The 19,559-nt window shown below is 44.0% G+C and overlaps 1 protein-coding gene and 1 long non-coding RNA gene across 7 annotated transcripts in view; both read left to right on the top strand.

Moving 5' to 3' along the window:
• RSU1 (Ras suppressor protein 1) overlaps positions 1 to 19,559 on the top strand; it is a 203,775-nt gene that overhangs the window by 57,732 nt on the left and 126,484 nt on the right. For all 5 annotated transcript variants that reach the window (XM_030320476.2, XM_030320481.2, XM_030320478.1 and 2 more), the window contains 4 exons: positions 192 to 312; positions 7,389 to 7,507; positions 9,106 to 9,188; positions 9,460 to 9,574. In XM_030320476.2, the coding sequence (XP_030176336.1) occupies positions 192 to 312; positions 7,389 to 7,507; positions 9,106 to 9,188; positions 9,460 to 9,574 (438 nt within the window). The remainder of the gene's footprint in view (positions 1 to 191; positions 313 to 7,388; positions 7,508 to 9,105; positions 9,189 to 9,459; positions 9,575 to 19,559) is intronic.
• On the top strand, positions 10,046 to 17,723 carry LOC115517651. 2 transcript variants are annotated; one of them, XR_004343849.1, is made up of 3 exons: positions 10,046 to 11,425; positions 12,236 to 12,308; positions 17,013 to 17,723. It is a non-coding gene; the product is annotated as an uncharacterized LOC115517651 (long non-coding RNA). The 2 variants fall into 2 exon arrangements; XR_003969998.2 differs by lacking the exon at positions 17,013 to 17,723 and adding an exon at positions 14,026 to 16,686.

Here is a 19,559-nt window from a genome sequence, read left to right as displayed (position 1 = left end):
CATTTCTACTCGATGGTGAGTTGTGAACCTAAGAAAAACCTACAAAAAGTAATATGTGTGTATATGTGAATCAGATGGTCATACTGGAGTTTCATCTCTCTTTCCTGGGCAAGAAAAACACAATGTGTTGCTGGCGTTCCTGACGCAGAGCGAGGTTCCTGTATTCACACCCAGCATCTTTGTTTCCCTAGCTGTGCCGCCAAACATAGCAGAGCTGAAGAATTTGGAAGTGCTGAACTTCTTTAATAACCAGATTGAGGAGCTGCCCACACAGATCAGCAGCCTTCAAAAACTCAAACACCTGAATCTGGGGTGAGTATCCCTGGAGGAGAAAAGAACAGAAGAGGAAGAGGGGGAGGGCGCGTGCAGGCTATGAGCACAGGAGGGACCGTGTCTGTTACTGACTTCTAATTTCTTTGTGTGTGGTAGGACTTTAACAAAAGTTTTACTGCTTTTAATATGTCTTTTCAGTGGGCTGCATTATGCGTATCTATTAGAGAAGTAATTGCAAAGCTAATTGTTGGTGCAGTAAGGGAGTGTGTGTGTGTGTGTGTGTGTGTTTTGTCATATTTGGTTTCTAACAAAATTTTATTTCAGTTACATTGACTGGAAAGGGACTTATTTGCATAGCGTTAACTGTTCAGACCAGTTGCAGTGTGGTTGATTTTTCTCTCTGTTTTAAGTAGAAATCGTTTACAAAGTGTCTTCCTTCCACAGAAGTGAGGGGGGGAGGGAAGATACATTTCCGAACACTGCTCCATTGATTCTTACAATTCTTTTATGTAGTTGAGAGGTTATAATCCTGTGTCTTTCTTCATACAAAGGTGAAGAGAGGAGGTTCGATTCAGCTGAGGTGGCAGAACCAGGTAGCAGTGAATAATAATAATACATCTGTTGCTTTCCAGTTTTCAAAGTCCTCATGCCGGGATTTGACCCTCTCAACAATTATGAGGGACGTAGGGCGGGCAGTAGTTTTCATTTTGTGGAGTGGAAGTCAGGCCCTTTCCGAGAGCCTCAGTGACTCTTTCCTGATTGCCCCTGAGCTTAGTGACCGAGCCGGGCAGAGGACCCCATTATCTGGGGTCCGGCCCTCTCCATGAGACTCCATAGATGCCACCAGAACTTGGGCTTCTGAATCCCAGCTTCATTGTTAAAGCTGTGAGGTGAAGTTGCATATTCATTAAATTATAGCCATTAAATGCTTTAGTTAAGCTAGTGATTTACATGGAATGGTGATAGAAGCTGGCCAGGTATTTATCAATTTCATAGGAAGGAATCATGAAGGAAAAAAAAACATCTTATTCATGGAAGGATTTTTAGTTGAGCATATTCTTTCTAGGGGGAGTTTGGTTAGAGACTCATTTGATGTTCACTCTGCTTAGGATATAATCTTGGAAAGATCCATGAGCATTCTCTTTCCTAATGTCTGAGGGGAAGTAGAGCTTAAAGGAAAAGGGGAATATGACTTAAATCAGATGGCTTTTACCCCTACACATATGGAGATTGTGTACCCATCTGGTAAAACAGAAAAGAAAGGATCCCTCATTTATATCTTTGTTTTGGGAATTATTAAGTCTTGATTTTAATTTGTACGTAAGCAAGAAGCTAAAACTAGATGTGTATACTAGCTGTACAAAACTAGGTACATTCTTACTGTTAATTTTTGATTAATTGGTTTAACGAGTCATTTATATATAAGGTGCCAGGCACAGTACCTGGTCCGCGGTAAGCAGTACATTGTGTTGGCTGTGTCCATCGCCCTCGCCGTCATCATCACTTTCTTCCTTGTTTCATTTACTTCAGGACTATGTAAGTGTCTCATCTGTGTCAGGAACCTTGCTAGTATTGGGGTTCAGTGGTGAAAATCACAGTCCCTGGCCTGAAGTGTGGGGGCAGAGCCAGCTGTAAATGAGCAGTGACGGTTCACAGCCACGTCCCTGACATGCTGGAGGTTGTCTGAAGGCAGGTGGGAGAGACCGCCAAGGGGGTTAGTCAACAGGTGAGGTTGTCTGAAAATTCCCATAGGGGGCAGTATTTGAGCCAAAATTTGATGCATGGAAATGAATTTCTCTGACTCAGAGGCAGAGCGAATGCATCCCAGGCTGCAAGAATGACATGATTATGGGGCGCCTGGGTGGCTCAGTCGGTTGAGCGTCCGAATTCGGTTCAGGTCACGATCTCGCGGTTCAGGAGTTCAAGCCCCGCGTCGGGCTCTGTGCTGACAGCTCGGAGCCTGGAGCCTGTTTGGATTCTGTGTCTCCCTCTCCGTGCCCCTCCCTCACTCATCCTGTCTCTCTCTCTCTCAAAAATAAATAAGCATTAAAAAAAAAAATTTTTTTTTTAAAGAATGACATGGTTACAAGCTGAGAGTACTGCGTGTTCCACGCAAGTTGTTCAGTGTTGCTGAGTGTAAAGTGTGAGGCAGGAAGCGGTGAGGGAAGAGGTGCGGCCAGGTAAAGAAGCACGAGTGTCTGCTGTTTCGTTCCTGAGTATTTCCTGAGCTCCCAACTATGTGCCAGGCACCGTTCTAGGTAGTAGCCATCCAACCTTTATGGAGTGTTCGTCACAGTTGGGGAAACCAACGATAAACAAATAAACAAATATTTGGCCCTGGGTGCCAAATAAAGGCACTCTGATTTTATCCTGCCGACCATGAGGAGCTTTTACGGCAGGCAGAACAGGAGGTATGAGAAAAGATTGGATTTTTGTAGGAAAGGTCATGCGGAGGGGAGGTTGGGGTAAGGAGCGGTCAGGACACCCCTAAGCACGCTGAATTAGTGTTTCAGGTGAACTAGGGCAGTGGCAATGCCCAGCCAGGAGATGGGTTTTGTGTGAAAAATACTTAAGAGCTAAAACTCACAAGACGGTCACTGATGGTATGGGTGATGCCTGGGGGTCTTTCTGGGCAGCTGAAATAGAAATAAAGATGGGGACAGCGGTGGGAATAACATCGTGAGCTCAGGTTTTGTTCAGTTGGGTTGGAGGTACCTTAGGACAGAATTAAAAAGTTTTCTTTTTTTAGTCAAACGCATCTTAGTTCCCTCTCTGTTGTCTTTGGAGCTGTTTGCATTTTTGGCTCTCAGTGTTTTATTCATTGTGTAAAACTTTCTGTGTATTTAATTACATCGCTACATAGATGGAATTGTCAAAGTTTGAACAAAAATTCTAAGCTCTCTGGGAGAGGAATTAACATGAGTTTCAATAAAGGATATTTCTGTTCTCAAATGGCATAAAGAATTATACCTGCATAGCCCTGTTTAAGGAGAGTTATAGAGAGAGGACTCTTTAGAGGAAGCAGTCTGAATAAAAATAGACACACAGGAGACACCAAAAAACTCAACACGAAAAAACCCCAAATAATCCAGTTAAGAAACGGGCAGAAGACATACACAGACATGTCACCAAAGAAGACATTCAGTGGCCAAAAAACACCTGAAAAATGCTCAACATCACTCATCATCAGAGAAATGCAAACCAAAACCGTAATGAGACATCCCCTCACCTCTGGCAGAATGGCTAAAGTCAAAAACACAAGAGACACCAACTGCTGGTGAGGATGTGGAGAAAAAGGAACTCTCATGCCCTGCCGGTGGGAATGCAAACTGGTGCGGTCACTGTGGAAAACATTTGAGGTTGCTCAAAAAATTAAAAACAGAACTACCATATGATCCCGTAACCCCACTACTGTGTATTAGTACCCAGTCCTACTTTCATACCCAAAGAATACGAAAATAGTAATTTGAAAAGATATATGCACCCCTCTGTTAATAGCATTATTTGCAATAGCTCAAATATAGAAGCCGTCCTTCAGTAGATGAAGGAATGACGTGGTGTGTGTGTGTGTGCACGTACTTCTCAGCCACAAAAAACAATGAAGTCTTGCCATTTGCAACAACGTGGATGGATGTAGAAGGCCTGCTGCTAAGGAAATAAGTCAGAGAAAGACAAACACCATATGATTTCACTCATATGCAGAACTTAGAGACAAAACAAACGAACAAAGAAGAACGGAGACCAGCCACAAAACAGAGTCTTAAGAGAACAAACTGATGGTGACCAGAGGGGAGGTGGGTGGGGGGATGGGCGAAATAGGTGAAGGGCATTAAGGAGTGCACTTGTTGGGATGAGCACCGGGTGACGCATGCAAGCGTTGAATCACTGTATTGTACACCCGAGACTTAGGTATAGATGTAACACCGTGTGTTAAGTGTACTGGAGTTAAAATAAAAATGACGTCTGTACACACACAGACGAGACCCTACAGCACAGCATTTAGGCCACGTATATGCATATTCTGAACAGCACGCTCAACCAGAAGTTGCTTTCAAAGTTATATACGGTATTTGCTGTTTATCCTGATGATGGCAAGGCCTGAAGGGATTTTTAGGCCCTCTGAATAAATAAAGTTTTATTATGTTTCTAATTGTTTAAATGTGGTTCATTTTGTGGTCATTTTCTACAGAATATAAAGCCACATTGGCTACTTGCTGGTAATTATTTCTGGGATAATCTCAGTACAGTAGCACCATGGGCTAACTCTTCTGGAATGGTTTTTGACCCCATGAGATACTGGAGCTCATCATGCGAAACTTAGAAGTTTTCAGTAAGTACAGTTCTGAGTGGCTGTGTGCGTGAGTGGGTCACCGTGGACGTGAGAAGAATTATTACCCTTAGCTAATAACTAAGAAGGTTTTACTGAAGCAAGAGGAGCCCAAGAGGACCTCTGGAAGTCAAAACGTTCCAGAAGGGAAGCATTAGGAAGGACCTTCCTAGCTTTTGAAAAAGAGAAAGAAAAAAGATGCCGACCAACCTTCGATCCCCTGGTTTTATAAATTTCTACATCGTGTGCAGGCGCTTTCCCTTTTCCAAAACACACTGGAAGCAAGGTTCACGGGCAGACAGAAGAATTCTTACCATCATGGCACGCATGAGCGCCGTAAGCAACTTTGTGTGTAAACACTGGAGGTGATCTGAGGGTAAGCTGGCGACCCAGACAGGAAAGCCCTGCTCAGTTGTTCAGGCTGCCCACAGCGGTCTTCTCCCAGGGTGAGCTTACCTGTTGGAAACCGAGTCAAAATTTCTCTCAGGCTTCCTGAAAACCAGTGGTAGTGATGACTCCCCTTTCTCGAGGACCCTTTGCGAGCCACATATCTTCCGAGCTGCTTCAGACGTCTCAGCTGTCAGCCCCCTCGCGATCCTTCCGGAAAGTACTGCTCTCCTCATGTTCCCGTCGAAGAAACTGGGTCTCAGACAAGCTAAGCAACCTCCCCAAGGTCACCCAGCTAGCAGCGCCAGGCTGGACTCGGACTGTCACCCAGCTTTGTCTGCCCCTGCTGTAACCTCTCACGGACACCCGCAGGGGCCCCCAGAGCTGCGGTCCCACGCGTGGGCGTGGAGATGGCTGGGGACCACGTGCGCCCCTGTGGCTCCTTGTTTGTGGCCAGCAGCGCCTCCGGACCCTCTTAAGCATTTGAGTTGGGGCTTCCTTTCTGCCTGCCAGGTTGGCGAGCTCCCTGCCGTCACTGCTGTCACTGCACGGGGGGCCTCTGCAGTGATCCGGACACCCTGGGGGTATTGGTTTCTGTCTCAAGGAGAACCACCTCTGGCTCAGAACCCCCTCTGGTTCTCTTAGCAAAGAGAACCACCTCTGTCCATCAGGTGGACAGACTCAGGCTCACTCTGGGCTGGAGATGGAGATCTCCTTCTGGGAGATGTCTCTTTGCTCTGAGGAAGGCTGACTGGCGCTTTCCTGCACCTCATCTTTCCAAAGTCTACTACTGTGTTTGGAAACACGAACTTTATTGGTGATTTTCAAAAAGAGGTAACTTCGAGTGGTAAAGAAACACCTAATGTACACCTCCGTGCTTTGTCCACTATTGGTGATTTTTCTTTCAGTTTCCTCAGATCCTTGCGTTGGAATCTAGGCATCGGGGGGAGGGGCTGGGTGCTCCCAGATACCTGTCACCCTCACCAGGCGAGCCAGAAGTCCTTGTCACTTAATTCATGTCAGCTCTAAAGAGATGATAGTAAGCGCTGTCCTGCCTGAACTACGCAATCGTTCTGGTGACCCAGGTGAAACTTGATGTCAATGTGCTTCACACACGGTGAATTGGTAGAAACAATCCGTTGTTGTCATTACGGCAAAGGGTCGTGGAGGTTACTTTTATTAAGTGTAAAGTTAACCAGTGACTTTCCTACCCAAAAGGTAGAAATCGCTTTGACCTCGGTTTCCCCTTGTGCTATCAATTTTTTCTTATGAGGCCTGGTTGGTGGGTGATTGGCAGCTGTGGACAGGATTGTATCTAGTATGAGAAGGATCGAGGCCTCGAAGCATTTTAATGTCACAGTTCCTCCTACCCTTCAATCCTCCTACCTTTAATCTTATATTAGACTAAAGAAGTTTTGGGGTGTGCCTGGGTGGCTCAGTTGGTTAAGTGTCCAACTTCGGCTCAGGTCACGATCTTATGGTTCGGGGGTTCAAGCCCTGTGTTGGGCTCTGTGCTGACAGCTTGGAGCCTGCAACCTGCTTTGGATTCTGTGTCTCCCTGTCTCTCTTCCCCTCCCCTGCTCATGCTCTGTCTCTCTCTCTCTCTCTCAAAAGTAAATATTTAAAATTTTTTTTAAATCCTCTTTTAAGTATGCTCAAAGGGAACCACATTAAGAAAAGTAAGGGTCTTAAAGAAAATAATAAAAGATAGTAACGGTATATTTACTTTAGATTTCAGTGGAAATACATACATATATATATTAATTTTCAATTATGAAGAAATACACATAAGATTTACCATCTTAACCATTGTTAAGTCTGTGATTCTGTAGCGCTAAGTATATTCACGTTCTTGTGCACCAACTTCCAGAAGTTACTCATCAGGCAAAACTCTATACCCATTAAACAACAACTCCCCATTTCTCCCTCCTTCAGCCCCTGGCAACCACTGTTGTAATTGGAGATTGTTTTGAATGTTAGTAATTGCATAACAAGAAAGTGATTTTTTTTTCTTCCATTGGAATAAATGAAATAAAGCAAATGTCTAAAAATGACAAAGCTTAATCTGTATCTTTTGAGGAATTATTATTGCCACATCCGTGAGGCAGTTTTTCTCTGGATGGACAGATACTTTGTGATGATTGAAGTTTCTGTGTAACACAGGGACTGAGCTTCCTTGCAGAAAATGATGAGACATTTTCAGATGTTTAATGAGCATAGAGGTTCTCTAACTATAATTACTGTGTTGGTTAAAAGAACATAAAGTGATTGCAGAATTATGGCCTCTTCTGAGTTTTCAGTCTCTTACACACGGCTCTTCGGCCTGTGACACAGAGGTGATGTCTGAACATAAACGTTTTGTGTGTGACGTCTTGGATTTTTTTTTTTCCCCCAACCACAGCATGAACAGACTGAACACTTTGCCTCGAGGATTTGGCTCTCTCCCAGCTCTTGAGGTCCTTGATTTGACTTACAACAACTTGAATGAAAACTCTCTTCCCGGAAACTTCTTCTACCTTAGTAAGAAACTTTTAATTCTATAAATCTCCTTAAAATGGTACTTTGCGTTCTGAAAGTGAAATTTATTTGCCAGGGCCCAAACTCCAAGAGAAATTATTGGACGTATATATTTTTTTCTTCGCACATTTCTTTTGAATATTCCTTCATAGCTCAGCAGTATGTATGTTTGATATATAGTTAGCTGACACCATTGAGCTCAAGTGGACTTAGTAATGTCATATTAACTTCCGGATAGAGATTATGTACCTAAATGAGATCGAGTCTCACATTTAGCTAAAGAACTTGACTTCCTTCTTAAAGAGCATGCAAAAAAATAATAATAATGTATGTGTTCTCCCATGTTGCAATTAACTCTTTGTAAGCTATTTCCCCAAAGATATTTCAACCAATTATATATAAAAATATGCATTAGTAAGCTACTGACAGAACTTTTTAAGCCTCCTAAAAAATACTGTCAATGATGTGGTCTGTTTCATCTATAGAATACAATCAAACGTCAAGAAATTGTCATAGATAAACACACTTTATCTTTTCGACTGTATTCTTTGCAAGCAGATTTCTTGCTGCAGATACCCGTAAAAATGAGGGAAAACTGATTTTTCTGAGAACTCACAAAATATTTAGGAAAGATTTGCTTTCCTTAAATGAGTGTTCTGCTTCTCCAAATAGTGACACGTATGGCATCCAGAGATTCTGAATTTTCTGAGCTGGTCTCCAAAACTTCATTTATAACCTTATGCATATTCTCTCCCCCAGATTTTCCCAAGCACATGATGAAGCCAATTCTAAAATATTTTCATGGGCCATGAAGGAGATTTTGTTGTGTATATTAACACAGAGTTCTGTCGAATTTTAAAACATTTGAGTGTAATTGAATACCTGTAAGCAAACAAAACAGACCTCTGATTATACTTCTCCTTTTTGGTCAGCGATAAGAAAGATGCCTTAGGATTTTTTCCTTCTGTAGTTCGGGGCTGTGTAATATTGTGAACAAATTTCTGACCGCTGATATTCTGCCTGGGTTAGGGTTTCTCTATTTGTGAATTCCCATGTCTCCTTTGTCCTCATTTATTTTTGTGGTTAAGGCTAGAGAAACAATTAATAATAATTAGCCCGATTATTAAACAATGAACTGTGATTATGGCCTTCATCACCGGAAAGCCTTTTAGTTATTTATTTTTAACATAGTTGCATTTACATGACAGAACCTTTTTGCCTGAAGCGTTGACACCAATGTCACAGTGGTTTTCTTTGTTATACATACGGACGCAAAGCATAAATGTGAATCGGAAATGATAGAAGAAAAGTCGCTCTCTTTCCTGAAAGCGTCTTGAAACCCTGTGCCCAAAACTGCCGATGCCCACGGTTGCTAATTGTGTCAGTCCTCTTGGATATAGATGTTTTCCTGACCACACCAGCCCCACAATAAGCCAGTAAATCTAAGTTTGACCTGCTTCTTATTATTGGGAGCCCTAGGTGTGTCACAGGCTTTTCACCGAGCCAGGGTTATTAATCAAAGCTGACTCCCTTGTATTGATCAGACCTCAAATGGTTGGATTTCATGCCACCCTGTTTATATATCGCTGTTTCATTCGCAGCCACCCTGCGTGCACTCTATCTAAGTGACAACGATTTTGAAATCCTGCCGCCAGATATCGGGAAGCTCACAAAGTTGCAGATAGTAAGTAATTTATCTAAATTCTTGGAAAATCAATTCACTTCTGCAGTCCTTGTAGGAGTAGAATCAAGTCAATTTGAGCAGGGGTGAGGTTTGTTGTGTAGGAATCAGCCACCACTCCCAATACTGTTTGTTGTTCATCTGTAGGCACTTGTAAATAAATTGAAAGCATTGAGCCTTCAAAGAAGAGAGGGCATGGAAAGGACGAGAGTTTCTGTTGAGTGCCTCTTTACGTGAAAACTGTTTTGACAACCCCTTGTTTTCTTATATTTAGCTCAGCCTTAGGGATAACGACCTGATCTCGCTGCCTAAAGAAATCGGAGAGCTTACTCAGCTTAAGGAACTCCACATTCAGGGGAACCGCCTGACCGTTCTGCCCCCAGAACTAGGTAAGGTTGCTGATGATGTCAACTCGGGGTTTCATTAATATCAGTGATCCCGGTGCGGCAGTTCTGAGCAACGCTCTCTCCTCTTGGCAAGCACCCTCCTCCGAGGTGCTCCTTCTGATCATTTCTAGAAGCATTTGTCCTTGACCAGGGTTCCGCTGTTAAGGGTTTGACCTGGCATGCTGCTGTGTTCAGCAGCCCGAGCACCCAGAGAAACTGCTGATGAAGAATAACCCAGCTCGGCCCGGGCACGGGGTCGGGGGAAACAGCCCTAGAGTAGTCGTAGCGGTCTTGTCTGTGTCTCCTCCTTTGCTGGCTGATGATTTCTTTAACAATTAATTAATTAATTATTTATTTATTTACATTTATTCATTTTTTGAGACAGGGCACGCAAATGGGTGGGGCAGAGAGAGAGAGGGAGACACAGAATCGGAAGCAGGCTCCAGGCTCCGAGCTGTCAGCCCAGAGCCCAATGCGCGGCTCGAACCCACGAGCTGCGAGATCATGACCTGAGCCAAAGTCGGGTGCTTAATCAACTGAACCTCCTGGGCACCCCAACAACTTTTTAATCAACCCACCACTCTTGTGTTTTTTTTTTTTTTTAATCTCTTAGTTTGTAGTTTTAATCCCTTGAAAACTTTTGCCACATAAAGTGTTTGTTACGGCTGTGTGAAGATACCTTTTGCCATCGTGCATTTGGTTCTAGCCTGACTCCACTTCCATGGGAATTGCTAAATATGTTCCAGCTGAGAATTCCCTCGTCCCGCTTCTGTGGCAGATGAATCTCAGTCCTCTGCCTGCTCATTCACATGGCCCAGGGTGGGCTTATGACGTCCCTCGGAAATCACGTCCAAACCTGTTACTCTGTTGCCGACGTATTCTGCTCTTCTGGAAAGGTTTCATGAGTTTACTTCTCTTGTGCAGACCCTCCGTGTTCTCTCACTCCTTCAACCCATTGAACTGTGAATTCCTCAAACTGTGAATATTTGCTTTTCTGCTCCAGAATCCCATAATTTGAAAAAAAAAAAAAAAAAAAAAGAACAAAAAATCCGCACGTTTAACCCAGAGTTCTTTGAGCAAGTACCTCAAGTGAACCCGGCCGTTTGAAAGAGGCCAGGGGTTGCCACTTGGAACGAAAGCTCCATGAGAGCGGGGTGGGGTTTTATATTCCCTCCCTGCTGGGTGCCCCGTGCCTGCCATGCTCTAGGCTTCAGGTTGGTGCTTGAGGAATGGGTACTGAATGAGTTAATGAAATGAGGACTCACTTGGCAAGGTGCTGGGAAGGCCATGCGGAGGCAGAGTTTGACGTCTGCCCAGAGCCGTGCTCCCCTTGTGGAAGCCACAAGCCACATTTCCAGTGCTCAGTATCCATGTACGGCTCGTGGCTACCCCCGGGGAAAACCCAGGTACAGAACGTTTTCATCACAGGGGTTTCTGGTGTGAAGGAAAAGCATTCCCGTGGTTTCATGGAACAATGGAAAGTTTCAGCACCACTTGCCCCATCTCCCTGGTCAACTTTGTCGTTGTAAAAGGTCTGGAGGAACTTGCGCCAATTTGAAGGGCTGAGAAGTAGCTCAGCACGTTCTCCTCACGGTTACAAGTTGTCATGCGTCGCTTAGGAGCAGCCTGCAGGACCAAGGAAAGATCGTGGCGAACGTTTTTAAGGCGAAAAACTCCTTGTCAGAAGAAAGGGTTTGTACTGTGACTGTTGACCAGGGGTGGTAGCATTAGTGATACCTGGGGGGCTTTGGCAGAATACACATACCTGCTTCTTCCCCGACCTGGTGAATCAAAATCCCCCTGCAGGAGACGAATTCTCGTGCCATTTGGAAAAGCTCCCTCCATGCTTCTGGCGTGCGTTCTTGGGTAGTGTGATTAGGAGAAACGGTTTTTTTTTCTTTTCTTTTCTTTCTTTCTTTCTTTCTTTCTTTCTTTCTTTCTTTCTTTCTTTCTTTCTTTTTCCTTCCTTCCTTCCTTCCTTCCTTCCTTCCTTCCTTCCTTCCTTCTTTCTTTTTTTTGAAGTGTGTTTTGTTATTTTATTTCATTTTTCAAGCAGAGAAGCGAGCGAGGGCATTGATCAGTGATTTCTATCAGGTAATACTTTGTTAGGAAGATAAACCCAAGTGAACACCTATGTCCTTACATATTTTGAAATCTTAAATCATATTGCTTATCCATTTAAATATCTTGCTTAAAATCTAGTCCTACTTATCTAACATTTCTGTTAAGCTCTCCAGTAACAAATTATATATATATATATATATATATATATAAATTTTTGTTATTATATATAATTTATTATTAATATATGTGTGTGTGTATGTGTATATGTGTATATATATATATATATATATATATATATATATATATATTACTCAAGAGTACAGTTGAGGAGAAAGTCACTGAATGACTGTTTTTCAAGCCATACCTAGGAAAGCTTAATCCCAACATCTGCCTCATGGCAGATTTCCCTAATGACAGGCAAGTACTTAGCTGGAAATAAATCATAAATCATAACCCCCTGGGAGTTTCTGTTAGAGGTCAAAACTAGAGATGAAGACAGATGTATTCTTTATTTTTAAATGGTGGGTTTTTTTTTTTTTGAGTCAAGAATAATCTAATACATAGTAATATAATAATAATCATTATAATATTATGTATTAGGGTGCTGTGACGAATACTTTTCCTGCCCTAGCTCCCGTAATTGTCATAAGACTTGTCAGCGGACTTTTGAGAGGTAAGACACTAAAGCTTAGCACTGTCTGTAGGGGCACAGCTAACGAGTCACAGAGGCTTGATTGGCATCGTGTCAGGCTGTCCTCCAGGTCAGTATTCCTCCCCACTGTGGTGTTCTCGTTTCCATTCCAGCCGGCAAAAGGATTCCCAGAAAGTGCAGCACCCGCTCACTCCCCCTAGTGGCAGGAGAAAAGCTCTCCTCTGGCGGTTGGATGGCCAGCATGGGGAGGGGGGCGGGGGTGTAAGCAGCAGGTTGTAATACCCTGCAGAGTGCAGATGAGACGGCCTCTGTAAAACAGTGCTCTTCTGCTAGACCCTCCAAAGTTGCATGGTCCCTGGGTCCACCCGACCCTGTCCCCATAGACATACAGCCACAGCAGAAATGTCTTTGGTTTGGCTTGTCCACAGTAGCTAAGATGATCGTCTGGAGTCGCCCTGGCCTAGCTAATGAGAAGCACTAGGGACTGATGTGCTTGAAGTGCATTATATCTGTCCCGACAACACCCACTGGCTACAGGCTTACTTCTGGGTGCACCCTCAAGTGTGGATGATGCTTTCTCCCCTGTATGTTCGTATTATACATATCGGCATAAGCAAGGCAAATGCCTTTGAGATTTCTGTGAAATTTCCTTTAAAAATAAATTGGGAGGTGGGGCGCCTGGGCGGCTCAGCTGGTTAAGTGTCCAACTCTTGGTTTCAGCTCAGGTCACGATCTCATGGTTTTGTGAGTTCAGGCCCCACGTCAGGCTCTGCGCTGACAGTGTGGAGCCTGCTTAGGATTTTCTCTCTCTCCTTCTCTCTACCCCTCTCCCACTCACGCTGTTTGTCTCAAAATAAATAAACGTTAAAGAAAATAAAAATAAATTTGGAGTTTAACAACTTGAAGCCTTATTGGTAAGCGTCTTTGAACCAAGCAGTGGAATCCAGATGTGTTCTGACTTGTCAGGTCTAAGAATGTTCAGGGACACAGCAAAATGAAGTCAGGAGTTTGGCTGGAGTTTTTTCTGTGTTTTTCTATTACTTTCCTTTTGTTGGAAATCCCTGAATAAGTTACTTTACCTGCTGTGTCTGATTCCTAGAAAGTAGTACACTTGATTTCATGTTGGTCCATATGCATATAGCAAATTAGGTACAAATCAGGTCTGTCATTCACCCATTCAGACATTTATTAAGTTCCTACTTTAGGCCAGGTCTTGTCTCCAAGGAACTGACTTTCCAATAAAGTCAAATTCACTAACTCTTCAACTGTTTATTGGGCCCCTGCTTCATGCTTGTTTCTTGGAGATAGGACAAGGGACAGATCCTGCAATGGGGGAAGGTGGATGAGTGGATAGATGGATACCATATTAGATAGTAAATACTCTGTGAAAAAAATAAGCATGGAAGGGAGTGTCTAGATTGTGGTGGGGGCAATATTACTCTGTTGACCAGAGTCAACAGGGAAAGGTTTGCCTATACGTTGGTGTCATTTAAGCAGAGACCTGAACAAAGGAGGGGACTTTCCTGGCAGTGGGAACAGGAAGTGCCAACGTCCTGAGATGAGTTGTGTGTTGAGGAATAGCAGGGATGCATATAATACACTTCAAGTGCATCAGTCCCTAGCACTCCCAAGGGGAGGGTGGGGGGAGGGGAGAGGAGAGCTCAGTTAGGAAGTGGGGACTAGATCCCATGAGAATTTGTGGGCATTGTTAAGGATTTTGGCTTTTTCTCTGAGTGAGGTGTCGTGGCTGCCTGCATAATGGCCCCCAAAGATACCCCCGTCTCCGGGCATTTGTCACCTCACATGGCGAAAGGACTTTGCCAGTGTGATGTAGAATCTTGAGATGGAGAGATTATCCTGGATTACGAAGGTGAGCCCGGTATAATCACCTGAGTTTTAGAAGACGAAGGCAGGAGGGTCAGAGACAGTAGTCAGTAGTCGAAGGTGTGATGACAGAACCAAGAGGTTGGATTGTCATGGAGGGGGCCTTAAGCCAGGGAATGCGGGTAGCTTCTGGAAGCTGAAGAAAGCAAGGCAGTGTGTTTTCCTCCGAAGCCTCCAGAAGGCATGCAGCTGCGTTCATCCAGATGGTGATAATGGTCAGATTCTGGGTCTGTTTCAAAGGCAGATCGAACAGGAACTGGTGATGACCTGGGTGAGGGGGAGAGTGGAGGTTTCAGACCCCGGGAGCTAAAAGGATGGGAGAGATAACAGGAAGGGTGGGTGGGGAGACGTGGGGAGGAGAGGAGCTAGTCATTAGCCGAGTTGTGGGTGTCTTAAGATCGAGATGCTTTTTTGGATGTCTAATCGAGAGGGCAGCTGGGTAGTGCGATCTGAAGTTGGAAGTGAGGTCTGGGCTAATATATGATTTGGGGTGTTATGAACATAAATGTAATGCCACTGAGTGGACGAGACCCCCCGGGTGTGACTGTAGAAGATAGAGCCTGGGAGCACTGCGGTTCCTGGACCCTAAAGCCAGAGGGATGTGTCTGGCTCACTCCCAGACAGGTATCTGGCCAGGTTGGGGACTGTGGCTTCCCCTGATTGGCTCCACGATGACTCCCTCGTGCTGGTGCAGTGGGCATGCTGTGCTTCAGAGGAAAAATGTTTTTCCTGACACGTGCAGTTAATTCTGCCAGTGAAAGCATGAAACAGACACAGTCGAAATCTTGTCCGGAGCCTGCCTGAAAATGAATGTCTCTTCAGGACCCGTCCTTTAGCCAATCTCTTCAAAGTAAAGCAGCGATGTGAGTGAATGAAGTTTCACCCGGTTTTAATTAGTGGCAGAATGAGTGAGTGGAGTGGAGGAAAGGCCTGCATCGGTAGGGAGGAAGGAAAGACGGACGCCCCGAGCAGTCCTCAGAGCAGACAGAGCGCCAGAGTGGACAGCCTCCTGGAGGTGCTCTCTGAGCAGCGGTCCTCTGCTCTGCTCTGGCATTTCCTCTCTCGCCCGAGACCGCTGTTGTCTTGTGAACTGAGGATGTGACTTACGTGTTTTTGCATGGTCTCCGCTCAGTTGTCCAGGGTTCAGTTACTTGCTCTTGCTGGAGTCATTTCTGGTTTCTTGGCCCCTAGGCAGTGCTGGGACCTCTTGTCCCATATCTGTCACCCAGATAATTGCCGTTAGAGAAGGAAATGGCCTTGGTCAGTGGGTATGCAGCAGAGCAAAGTGTTTTAGGTGTTGGAACCTTGTCTACACCAATTTAAGCCGCCTGTAGGAGGGACGTGTGCAGTGCCACATACACCTGGGGCTGGCTACCTGGTGTCCTACTTTGTATGCCAGGAACCAATAGTATTTTTTATTACAGAAATAGGAGAAGTATATGTATTCTTTCTAGCATATTTGTGAAGAGTAGAGACAAATATTAATTCCACTCAAAGACTAAGTGATGTCAGGAATTGGGAATTTTTCTCCAATTATAATTCTGTAGAAGGAACAGAATTAAGAAAGAGGGGATAGACCTGTCTAAACTCTTTTGTATTACACCTCTTAATCCTTTTCTTTATGGTGTTGAGAAGCTAAAGAAAAATACTTTACTGAGGCAGGCAAGAAGGAAACGCCGTTTTCTTTTTGGTCAGTCAAGTCCCAGGCTGTGTCTTGTTCATTGTCTTTTGCGTTATTTTCACTCTGTCAGTTGTTTCCCAATTATCTTAACCCAGAAGTCTAAAAAACCAACAACACATATTTTACTGTGTACAGTAGAATGTGGACACTTACCTCTTCATCACCAGGCTTAGGTTCAATGCTCTATGACTTTGGACAAATTACTTTCTGCGCCTCGTGTAGAATGGGGGTAAGAGTGGTCCCACCTCATAGTGCTGTCCTGAGCATCAGAGAATAATCCATCCAGAGAATTTAGCCACTTGCCAGGAGTAAGGATGACTTCCCAGGAAACCTTAGGTAAACGAATACAGGCACACAGATGTGCGTGTGTGTGTGTGTGTGTGTGTACGTGTACAGACGCTGGATTTCATACTGTAGAGTTTTCACTCTCTATAGGCTGGTTTTCTGAAGCCTGGGCTCCTCTCACGCAGTCTAACCATAGGGGTTGCCCGAGTCCCACCCTTTTGACAGGGAGAAGCACTTACCGCAGAGCACCCGGAGAGGAAGAATGACCGAGAAGGTCAAAAATCCAGATTCCCCGTGGCACCCTGTGATGGGCTGGTTTATCCTGTGGGTGGAAGAATGGCTGTGCATCAGCTTCTGGCGTGGAAGCCGAGGAGAAGCACAGTAGGTGTGGGGAGAGGCATGCGGGGGTGCTTCCAATAGAGGAGAGTATAGGTCCCGTGGAGTGGCTCCACGTGACAGACGCTTGGTGTGGGACAGTCCTGGCACTGGTGTCCTTTCAATTCCGTGGTCACAATTGTAATAACAAAATTTTTTTTAAGTTTATTTATTTTTGAGAGAGAGAGATACAGAGCAAGGGGGGTAGGGGCAGAGAGAGAGAGAGACAGACAGACAGACAAAATCCCAAGCAGGCTCCGCACTGCCAGCACAGAGCCCAGTGCGGGGCTCGAACCCATGAACCGTGAGATCGGGACCTAAGCCAAAATTAAGAGTCAGATGCCCAACCAACGGAGTCACCTAGGTGCCCTCTGTAATAGCAAACTTATAGTTTCACAAATTACCCTGGAAGGTGGAACTCCTGTCACCAGTCGGTGGTAACTACCCCAGGTTTTCAAAGGGTAGGACCATTTACTGCTTTTGCTTTACGTCTGTTCTAGGACTCAGGAAAATGTAAAAATGCAGCATTTTGTAGGGGAAAGGTCTCTCTGGAGCGGATGCTAACAGACACGCACCTCCCAAGAGGTAATTGTTAGTCTGTGAAATGGTTGCCAGATGTCATGATAAGTTAGCTTCGTAGTGTAGTGAGTGGCACGTACTTACTTCATGGAATTATAAATTGTGCTGCTTGTACAAAATTGAATTTGGCAGTTGATCATAAACACTTTTTTGAAGTTACTTTTAGGCTTGATAGAATTACATAAAAACCTGAGTTTTACACAAAATGTCATAATTTACAAAACGGTTCCATAGCCTTTAATCTCGGTTCTGTACTGTAGGCAAGGAAAGTTCTTGGGTCACTTTTTGAAGGTGGCCAAACCAAAGTGTATAGGGAGCTTGTGACGTGCCCCAAGCTCCATTACTGACACAGCTTGTTACTGACAGAGCCAGATTTTTAGTTCAGGTCTGTCGACTTCAAAAACGAGCGTTTGTCAAAAGAAGATGTGGTAGACGTGTACAGTGGGATATTATACAGCCATAAAAACAGCTGAAATCATGCCATCTGTTACAACACGGATGGACCTAGAGGGTATTACGCTAAGTGAAATAAGTCCTAGAAAGACACAGACCGTATGACTTCACTCCTACATGGAATGTGAAAAACAAAACAAGGAGGAGAATGAGACTTATAAATACACGGAATAAACTGATGGTTACCAGAGGGGAGTGGGGGGCTGGGCAAAATAGGTGAAGGGGGGTGGGAGATACAGGATTCCATTTATGGGATGGACGATATTGTAATAGTGTTGTGTGGTACCAGATGGTAGCTATACTTGGGGTGAACAAAGCGTTCACATTGAGATATCACTATGTTGTACACCTGAAACTTGATGAAATGTGTGCCAACTATACTCAGAAAAAACTTTTTTTAAGGAGCTAAAAGAACCCTCCCCCTCAAAAACGAAAGTATTCCTCTAAATAGTATATCTGTACATGTATCAGTATTGAACCAATTAGAAGAACATCATTTATCATTAGATGGCAGATAACAGTGATTCCAAACATAGGCCTTAATTTTATTCTTTGAAAAATAAAGCGTGAGGCATAGAGAATCTTCACCAAACTTTGACTTTTGGTTTGAATTATATTACATCCTCTTACATTTTATTTCGATGTTAATATTCTTTTGACATACTTCATAGGAAATATTTCCTATTCTTTGATTCCCATGGTCTTACTTGATAATCAAAAATGATTCCTGTCCGTCTCCTACATGATATTTTTTAACAAGTTCCATTTTAGATATTCTATTTCAGTGAATTTTTAACCCCAGAAAATGCTCTAAGTGTGGGTTTTAAAAATGCTAAGTGAATTATATTTCTGCCTGGTGAGTTACTGCCTTAAAGGGGGTGGGAAGTTGCAACACATAAAACGTTTCCATTCCGTATTATAAATTTCAGGAAGCCCAATGTCAGGTTCACTGTGATTGAACATGTGCATCATTCTGTGTTAACACCAGCTGGAAAGGCATGCGACTCTTTGCAGTGGACCATTCTTTGATTTAATAGGACACTAAATGTATTCTTGCCCTGGGAGAAATATCGGCAGTACTGAGATTCTAGATTTAATTTTTTTTATTCCAGTGGCATATCTATAAATACAGTTCCTATCACCTGAATACGTATATAATATCTTACATTTATGTAGCATCTCCCTCAAAGCATCTCCTGTATATTACATTATTCCTGTATTTTCTTTTAAAGCAATTTTATACTAACTTAGTCCTGAATGGTATTGTGTGAGTGTCTTTTGGGGGTCACGGCTGGGATGGGGTGAAGTGGAGGATGATGACCTTTATGCTGGCCACACCAGAAATTTAGTGACAGACCCAAAACCTACATGCTCATGTTCATTGTCAACGTTCATGTAGTGATTTTAATAGACCTCAGTACTCTGTTACCTTTCATATTTGCTGTTCTAAGCAGAATGGCTCTTCTCCTTGGACAGCCCCTGTCTATGTTACCATGTCACATCCTGACCTGCAGCTCCTCCCACGGTGTATTCCTCTGACCTTTTGGGTTTGACGCAGAGCGGTAAGTGAAATAGACATGATCCCTTCCCTCATAAAGGGAACCTTTGAAGGAAACAACAAACGGTTGAAAATGACCAGCAGAAATGACAATAAATACCCAAATCTGCTGGAATGCCAGCTCTGGTGTTAGACTGGAACATCCATCCTTGAAGACAAGAGTGTGCCACTGCCTTCTGTCGCTGGGGTTGCCACAAGAACCTCCTCCTGACTGGTTTCCCTGCTTCCTACCTCGCTCCATCCGATCCCTTCTTCACACAGCGCTCCAGGTGCTTTTTGGACCACTTCTGTGATTTCGAATTCCTGAAGGTACCCTGTTGAGTCTTGAGGCCCAAGATTATCTTGCCTCCCTGTTTTTTATGCTGCTCTGGCCCCTCCCTTGCTCATGGGCTACCCTCCGTGTCTGCTTCGTGGTCCTTCACGGTCTTTGCACTCTGCTTGGAATTTTCCTCTCCTG

This window comes from Lynx canadensis, chromosome B4 (genome assembly GCF_007474595.2).
Source record: "Lynx canadensis isolate LIC74 chromosome B4, mLynCan4.pri.v2, whole genome shotgun sequence".
Taxonomy (NCBI): Eukaryota; Metazoa; Chordata; class Mammalia; order Carnivora; family Felidae; genus Lynx; species Lynx canadensis.
This window is presented reverse-complemented; position numbering and strand designations above follow the sequence as displayed.